General features: G+C 40.8%; 2 protein-coding genes across 3 annotated transcripts in view; both read left to right on the plus strand.

Annotated features, from left to right (window-relative positions):
• Positions 1 to 3,780: 3,780 nt before the first annotated feature.
• LOC137979062 (calmodulin-like protein 3) lies at positions 3,781 to 4,606 on the plus strand. The gene has a single exon (XM_068826229.1). It carries the CDS (start codon positions 3,787 to 3,789, stop codon positions 4,270 to 4,272), a length of 486 nt encoding a protein of 161 aa, XP_068682330.1. The 5' UTR covers positions 3,781 to 3,786; the 3' UTR covers positions 4,273 to 4,606.
• Positions 4,607 to 5,883: 1,277 nt separating this feature from the next.
• Positions 5,884 to 9,295, plus strand: part of LOC137979111 (uncharacterized) — an 8,308-nt gene continuing 4,896 nt past the window's right edge. The window contains exons 1-2 of one of the 2 annotated variants that reach the window (XM_068826296.1): positions 5,884 to 6,010; positions 6,087 to 6,713. In XM_068826296.1, coding sequence (XP_068682397.1) covers positions 6,236 to 6,713 — 478 coding nt within the window. In that variant the 5' untranslated portion in view covers positions 5,884 to 6,010; positions 6,087 to 6,235. Of the gene's footprint in view, positions 6,714 to 9,295 lie in introns of both variants that reach the window. The other variant, XM_068826295.1, reaches the window with a different exon arrangement.

Raw genomic sequence — 9,295 nt, forward strand, 5'->3', positions numbered from 1 at the left:
GGCTCCGAGTACGAAATCTATGGCGATATTTCTTGTTTACAAACATTGACGTCACATTTAATTTGTTCTGATATCCAAATTTGTCAAACACAGAACAAAAGAAGTCATTGTCTCAACAGCCAATTGGGTTTTGGTTGGCATATTAATAACAATGGGTGACGTCACGAGAAACATCGCTATTGTCTATGGCCAATATGGCCGCCCGCGCGAATAAGGCCCAAGGGTGAAATGTTCTATCTCCTCATCCTCTCTTGCCAAGTAATAACAATAACTAATAAAATGCAAGAAAAATGGAGAATCGAGTTCGTATCTCTAAAAGATGCTCAGAGGTCAGGAGAAACCGGGCAAAAAAAACCCCCGAATTATAAGTGGGAAAAAAAACAGGAAACCTGAGCATGCGCAGAAACCATGCCCAAAACTCCGACGCTTACGAAATGGCCAATAAAGACCTAGGTCAAGAAAACGTTTAAACAAAGTAAAACTCAAACTCTGGATAAATCAGCCGAAAACTTACTTGCACACTAAAAGACTTTCTATATATACCAACACCTCCACACGCCTACATAACCGCATGCAAATTTACATGCCCAAATTCCTATGATTACATTACATTACTTGCATCTCATCTCATTACAGTCAAACCTCTAGCTATTTAAGCTATTTAAGCGGCACAGAAGATAGCAAGCGACTTGGAAAAAAAAAATGCTATTGCCGTTGAAAGATGACCAAATCACCACTTGACGCCATATTAATTCGTCGCATCTCAAATACTACGCATGCTTCTTGGTATAAGATGGTAAGGCGACAGCTTTTCCTGTGCACACACTTGGAGGAAATGTTCACCCGTGCCAAAAATTATTCAACGTGTTGAATATTCGGCGCCGATGGAACGCGTGAACATTAGCGCTCAAAACGCCACCGCACACTGGGGAAACTTGCTTGCGCCACCAGTCACGAGTGAAACTTTGTTAAGCTGATGGCTCTAGTGTGAGGCGGACTTTCGTCCATTCTGTATGGTCTTTTGCTGATCTAGTCCAGGTCCAAAACCTCGTTCCCAGGGTTTTCTCCTACTTCTCCATGGGAAGAGTAGGAGAGAACCCTGGGAACGAGGTTGGTCCAGGTCTTCACGCCACCCTTCCAAGGACGCCATTCTGTGCATTTCGGTGACCATCTGTTGTCTTTAGACCCTGTCCATCGTCACTTAACCCATTGACACCTCAAATGCCCTAGGACACCCCCAGTTGACGAGTAAAATCGTCTGGAATTAGAGAGAGTAAAATCTGTTAAGTCTCACTCCTAAAGCCGTTAATGGAGGGGACATAGTCTTTGACTGTTTAATGGATGCCATACGACCGGTGACAATGTCCTTAAGCTTTATTCTGCACGGTACGTTAATTTCGCGGATTTCCTTGCATTGTGTCTTTTGGCTCAGATTAATGAATAATGAACTTTAATAATGAACTTCATTTAAGTGTCCACTGCATGTGTTTAGCGTTGGGCACTGCACAGAAATCAAATCAACTCATCATTGGTTTTTGAGGAGAAGGAAAAACTGGTACCCGGAGAAAGACCTGTCAGAGCAGAGTAGAGAACCAGCAAACTCAACCCACAGGTGACGAGTAGAATCTTCCACGGCCTTTTGCGCATGTGCAATTCTCTGCTTGTTTTTCCGCATGTTAGTTGGATAACTACCACGTCTGGCAGCCATAGGTCATAGCTGGTAGAATGCACATGTCAAAGATTGGGCTTTTCACTGATAGCGGTATTTTCTTATTGCGATGAGTGTCTTTGTAGTTGTTAAGGCACACCCAATCCGACCTTATTCTGACGTTCTTCTATTGCATTGTGCATACGCACTTCCTGGCCGATGTATTTATATCTGTACCTCGTCTCCTGGAGTTTTGACCTTGTTGCGCGTGACAGAGTTACTCATGTCATTTGTTTAACCTCTATGTATCTCCAAACCTACCGTGACCCTGATTTTCTTCATGAAGCCTTGATAGTTGGTCTTTCATCTCTCCAATACTCTCCGTAAGTAAAGCAACATCATCTGCGAACCGTAGCTAGATCACTCAGAATCTCCCTTTCGATGAATAAGCCTTTCCCTCTTTCCCTTGCAAAAAAGTTCTCCGCGAAAAACTTTCTCAATACCCGAGGTTAAGACGGTTTCGGAGAGATTGGCTCCCCTTGGCGAACACCTCTTGCAATTGGGATCTTAGACGACACTTGCTTGTCAAGGTGGATTCCGCCTGTGGCAGTTGAGCACATTAATGTACGGTTGGTTGGTACCAATTTATAAATGCTATGCATAAAAGATTATATTCGTTAGATGTCTCAGTCACCTGATTCCCAGCTTGAAAATGGTCCATCACAGAAGCACCTTTGCGGAAACTTGCTTGTTCCCTGGCTTGATTACTATTTTAGATGCCCTGCAACCTTTCTTGTATCTCAAGTGAAGCTAAGATCTAATCTCGTACCCAGATATGATCCTCGCAGTTATGAACGCAATGTTAGCAATTTATACGTGGAGAAGCCTGCAAACTGATTCAGGGCTTCGATGGGGTTTGAACCCGTGACTTCGCGATGCCGGTGCGACGCTCTAACCAACTGAGCTATAAAGCCACTGATGTTGTGAGCTGGTTATTTGTGGGTTCAAATGTTTCCATGATGAATGAATCAACCGTATGAAATGATATATGAAATGAACCATATATTGAACTGCGGATATGAAATCAAGTGTAGCTATGATCCTCGCAGTTATGAAAAATTCAGGACTTCAACGTGGGTTTGAACCCGTGACCTCACAATGCTGGTGCGACGCTCTAACCAACTGAGCTATTAAGCCACTGCTATAATTGGGCTCATTACTGCGAGGATCATAACTTCACTTGATTTCATATCTGCAGAATTGCACGGAGAAGTGGGGCGAGTTTCAAATTTTAGTTCGAGATATCAATATTCAGGCATCTGGGTCAACAGTGTTTTCACACATCCGACTCAGTGATGACCTGAAAACGGTTTGGGAGGCTGATCTCATCCAGTACAGACAGCTGTGTTCACAGCTAATCCGATCCCTCTTCACATATGGTTGGCTGTCCTTGAAGCAGTGAATCATTGAATCTTCGGCCTTGCTATCGAGCCAGAACAAACTGAAAGAAAATTTCAGACATTCTGAGCGCAGAAATTAAGAAAATAAAAGAGCGATACCTGTACTTTGCACTTGAGATCGAACAGGATAGAATTCGTAAGCGATTGCTGTCCAGGCATCCAAGGTGTTAAATAAATTGCTTGATTTTACTTTTAATACAGGTAATATTGCAAGGCTGGTTGTACGGCTGTGAGGATAAGAAGTCAGGCTGTGCCTGACGAAATATTGGTAAATAAAAAAATAAATACATCCTCACAGCCGTACAATCAGCCTTGCAGTATTATTTTGTTTTAAATCTACAGATTATTTGCTGGCTAGATCTCCCAAGATCCAGCGCCTCCACTTTGTTCAGCTGGCTTGCATAAAAAATTGTCTACTGAGTACTTTTAATACAGAGCGTTTTCTCTATTTTTACACGCTTTTTTTCAAGGAGAAGGGGGGGGGGGGGGGGAAGTTGCGTTTATTAGAAACGGGGCGGTTTCTAGAGATCTAGAGGGGCGTCTATTTCAAGCTTTACACCACACCACTGGATAGAAGTTAAGGCGTTTAAAACAGAGGGAGCCTTTTTCCAAAAACCCCGATTTTGCCCGGGAACGGGATATCTGGAACCCAGGCTCTCCTCTTTCAAACTCAGAAACATGTCGGGCAAAAGCTATTTTGACGCAGATGTTCCAGAAGTTGTTGTCAAAAGCCTTTTTAGAAAATACGACACAGACGACAGCAAGCGACTTGGAAAAGAAGAAATGCTATCGCTGTTGAAAGATGACTTAGGATTTGAAAACGATCGAGCTCAAACTTGCATTCTTATGGTTGACAAAGACGGTTGTGGCGAAATATCCTTCGATGAATTCATCTCCTGGCTTCGTACAGAAAAGGGATTCGGAAACATAGATAACAATTCCAGGTACTCTATAATTGAGAAAGCTGTTGAGCTTTTCAAGCAATATGACAAGGATGGAAATGATACCATTGATAAAGGAGAGTTCAAGAACTTGATGATCTCGCTCAATGTTACCGATGACAAGCAGATCGATGACGCTTTGGAAGCCTTGGATACAGGCGGAGACGGAAAAATTTCGTTTATGGAATTTTTGGCTTGGCTTAATTGGCTACCAGCTAATTAAAAGCAACTTTGACAACTGTAATTTAAACAAACTGTTGAGGAATGATTCCGATGTGTTGTATTAAAAATGTAGTACGTGCATTTGTAAGACTAAGTGGTGAAGCGTGACAGGTTCCCAGCCCCCATACGGGGCCATCGTTTCCGTATTGACTGTTAGACTAGAGGCTGGACCATCACTCAGGGTCTTTAAATAACTGAAGAGAAAGTGCTGCCTTTTGTAATTACATCTGCAAATGGTTAGACTATGTCCTATTGTTGATTCCACCATGTATGTATTCATACTTAATCAGTAAATAAATAAATAAATAAATAAATAAATAAATAAATAACATATAGCTGCTCCAGAGAATGGGGTCTATTCAAAGGATAAGAATGCCATCTACATTAGCCTCAGCTAAATGTCTAATATTTGTAAATAAGAATCTTTACCTGTGGATGTATTTGAAGTGGAAAAGGAGTTTCTCAGAAAAGAAATGGCAATTTCCTTTTGAAGCATGTCAATACCTTGGCAATGAATTTCCTCTCTCTTCTGTAATGAAATTGTGTGAGATAGGCCATACTATGCTGTATATTAGACGAATGAATAACCCCCTTTTTGTACCGTGATGTCCTCCAAGCCCCAGTTGTTTGAAGGGTGGATAGCGCTAGCCACTGGATAAATCACTATCCACTGGGTAACTCAATTGGAATTGGTTTCACTATTGTTTATCCACCAGATGAATCACCATCTGGTGGATACCTTTTGAACAACAAAGGCCAAGAACTCATGGTTGATTTTAGTTGTCTTATCACAGGGAAATCTGGCAAAATAGCTGCCTTGACTGCCTTTTAAGAAAGACATGGCTTAAACTTTTTAAAATCAGATATTGTAATATACTATGAAAACCTATGGACAGGATTTGTGACATTGGGTTAGGTGTGTGGTTGGAATCAACAATGTAGTGGTGGTGGGGGAAGTCAGCTGTTTTCAGAAAGAACTTGAGAGCTCTCTCACTTTTCTAAACTCAGCTTTGCTGTTCTTGTTATTACAGCATTACAAAATTGTAGCGTTAACTATTATAGCACTTAGAAATGAAAGGATAATAACCAATAATTTGTTATGAACAAAATGAGCTAAGGCTTTGTACTCTTTCCAAGTCTTTTTCCTGTTAAGAAATCTGGGGCATGCCATTTCTGCTCTCTAAAATACCGTTTCTTGCCAATTTCAGTCATTCACAAAGAAAGCGACCAATTTCTATGGAGTCCTGAAAATTGGCCACAAGCAGCCAATCATCAATCGTCGTCAGTACGGCGGGTCTAAAACACAGGTCACATGCCACATGTCACTCCTTGCAGGTCATTGTTTTTCCTCTTTGAAAGTGACCCAAATCCCTCAAATTGGCTGGTTAGCCCAATGGAGGGTTAGGGTTACTTTCCAAAAGGAAAAACAATGACCTGCAACGACTGACCTGTGGAATATGACCTGTGTTTTACTGACGCGCCGTCATCAGCACGTCGTGCAATTAACTGCTCGAAGTCCAAACTCGCACAAGTACTCGAATTCCCCAGGTGATTAAAAGAGGAGGTGCATGTGGCACTCAATTTTTGTCGTGATCATCTGGTTGTAGGACTCTTTGAGGACAATTTATTTCCCACGATCGATTCGGGACATACGACTGACACTATCCTACCTAGGGCACTCTAGCTACGCAGTAACCCTCCCTCGCAACAAAAGTAACTGAACGGAAAGGAACATGGCGGTATGCATTTGAAACCGGGAAGCAGTTTTTTCAGCGTACAGTTAAGCTTTATGTCATGTTAGGTTTTCTTATTTAGTTTCAGGCATGAAAAGTCATGTTAATTTGATTTATTGGAATCCATCTTACTTATGATCGAAGCTCGATGACTCGTCAGTCTCATGGTGATTTGCGTGGAATGGGCATCAAAAATCAGGAATAATTTTTGTTTCAGTAGGTGGTCTTCAAATGGCTTGGTTTTGGTTTTTGAGACGAGCGTTTCGTGTGCGATCGCGTTGGTTCAAGAAAACCGTGATTTTTCTCGTGGTTTTTCTAGTTCAAGTGTGGCTTGCTATTCCAGTGATCTTTAGCCAACGGGGTCGGAGCAAATGGCCGGAAGAATTCAACATTGCTTTCCCAGAAAATTTTAAACCACCTTTTATTCCTTTAGTGATTTTTAGCTCTTACAGGCCAAAATATTTGGAAAGAACGTTGCAATCTATTTCTTTGTCTGGAAGCATTGACCCAAGTACGCCATGCCTGTTTATACTACATCACACTAAGGCCTCTTCCATGGAAGAAATCAATGAGACGTACAAAGTGCTTAGCATGATCACGTTTTGTAGAAAGCTTGTGTGGACATTTGGAAATGAGGATGAGGAGCGTACTCCAGAAGTTCTCAAAGCCCATTGGTGGAACACAATGAAAAAGGTTTTTGACGAAAAAGGTAGTTGGACAGCAATAACAACATTGTTAAATTCAGGAGGCTAAAGGCCCAGGCAAACGCCTTCAACATTTGCTTCAACATCTGTTTGATTTTGTTGAATGATTTTGTTGACGGCTGGGCCTGCAAAGGGCTGGGGTTGCAAGCAGTTTCAACACATCATCCACATTTGAATCAACAAAGCTCACGAGAGGCCTTGTATTCAGTTCCAGGCTGCAGCCGCGGTTGTTACTATGGATATGGACATGATACGTCATTGAGAGACCTATTAGAAGGACATTACTAATCAACGAAGCCGCGAGACACCGAAACTCCGAAACGAAGAACCAAAACATCATGTAGATTGAATACTATCCGATAAAGGTTGGGTTTGAGATTAAATATCATTTTAGGCCTAATTACCTACCGGTAGGCCTAAAACGATATTTCCAATCTCAAATCCAACCTTTGTCGGTACGTATGCAATGTATGGAGGGGTCGTACATGGTGTTTTGGTGTTTTGGTGTTTCATGGTTTACTAATGCCGCTATTAGTGCGTATGCGCATGTCCAAAAATGTTGAAATTGGGGGGGGGGGGGGGTGGAGGCAAGCGGTTTCAACTTCCTTCAACCTATGCGCTATGCGAAAACAAAAGAAATGTTGAATGTTTGTTGAAGCGAAGTTTAAAGGCTTTTAGACTCATTCAACTTTGATTCAACATGTTTCCACAAGGTTGAACGGGGGGAGCAAACAGTTTCAGTTTCGCTCTTCAACAAAATCGAACGGATGTTGAAGCGGTTTACCCAAGCCTTGATAATAAGTCAGCCGTTTTGAAACGTTGGTCAGTAACAGTCATTAATTTTTTGTTTTAACCCTTTAATACCCAAACCGGCCTAAGCCGGCCAGACGTATTTTAACCTGCCTAACGCCAGATGATTTTACTCATTAATGGGGAACCCCCGGGAGTCAATGGGTTAAAGTCCATGCCCAAGAGTTCGTGATAGTTACTGTGAATATTCGGAATGTGAAAACTGTCACAGTAAGTTAAATTTTAAATGGGTTAAATAGTTTTGGGCACATTTTTGCTGACAAATTATCTTAAGCACTTTGATAGCTTCGGAAAACAACATTCTGGGTTTAGGTCTTAAAACTGGATATATGAATTATTTCCACAGGAACACAAAATCTAAAGATAGAGTTTTCTGGATATTTTCTTACTGAAAATTAGTTTTTGGGTAGGATTCAGACATGTTAGTGGTATTTCTTTTATTCACTTTTTTTGGTTTGGTTGAAAACATTTGTATAGGTAATCACATGATTTCAAGTGCAATGAACAAAATTGAACGAGCCCTTAACTCTTTCACTGCTGTTGTTGAGTGTACTCGACATAGGATTACGTGACTCCCACTGCGGATGTCGAGAATACTCGACATGAGAGAGTGTCCCAAAGTGCTGTTGGAAATTTGTTCCTATAGGGACATGCATGCAATGGGATTGTTTTGTATACCCTAAAGGACAACTAGCGTGACAAGTTCTGCCATTTTTGGATGATAGAAAGGTTAATCTCACTTGAAAAGGAAGGTGAAACACGACCGGACGCCATGAATGTTTTTGACTTCACAAAGGCAAAATTCAGTGTTCGGGTACGAAAATCTACAACATTTGTCTGGCAAGCAAGTAAAAACATAAGGTATGAGAAAATTATAGGTGAAATCAAGTGATTCAAGACATTATTATGCCTGTTTCCTTCCTTGAAAAGGTCCTTTTGCCTACAAGAATTGCGTGTCATTAGCGCACATGAACTTTTGTAATGCGTGTTTACTGTATTTCTTTATTTATATAAATCAAATTGTGTTTAGGCTCTGCTCTCATCTCAATAAAGATAGCTCAAACGATGGCAATTTTTTTATTGTATATGTCCTGAAAATATTATCATAATAGCATCAATAGAACTAAAGATATGGTTCATTCTTTGAGAGTGGTTTCTCTGGTGTTTTATGTTGGGAAAAAATGCAGCAGTGAAGGGGTATACTGATGGTAGAAAAGTCAGCAGTGAAAGAGTTAAGGCAAAGGCAATTTGTGAGTGATTATTTATCAACCCATTAACTCCGCAGGCATCCGAGGACACCAGTTGATGATTAAAATCATCTGGCGTTAGACAGAGTAAAATCTGTTGAAGTCTCACTCCAAGGAGTCAAGGGGTTAATAATATACCTGAAAAAAATAAATATGGTTAAGCAGAAGCAATTCACTTGGATCACACAATCATGCAAAAATTGCGCCATGAATTGCACTGCTCAGGGCTCGCGCATGATTGACTATCTGTGACCTTGTTTGCTCATAATTTGTCCAATGAGAATGCTTAGATTATCTGTACTTCTTTTTGCACTGAATTGCCTCTGTTCTGCATTATCTTACATGAAAACTGCATTTCTCTTAACCAACCAAAATGGAGTAATTTTTTCATGTATAATTATTAGTTAATGAAACAGGTCTTTTAAACAAGAGTACTGTATGGACCAGTGGATGAGAAATGCAGAGGTATCATGAACAAAAGCCTGCATTGGTTTACCAATTGGTTTACTTCTTTGTAGTAAGATTTAATT

This window comes from Montipora foliosa, chromosome 12, assembly GCF_036669935.1.
Source record: "Montipora foliosa isolate CH-2021 chromosome 12, ASM3666993v2, whole genome shotgun sequence".
In the NCBI taxonomy this organism is placed as follows: Eukaryota; Metazoa; Cnidaria; class Anthozoa; order Scleractinia; family Acroporidae; genus Montipora; species Montipora foliosa.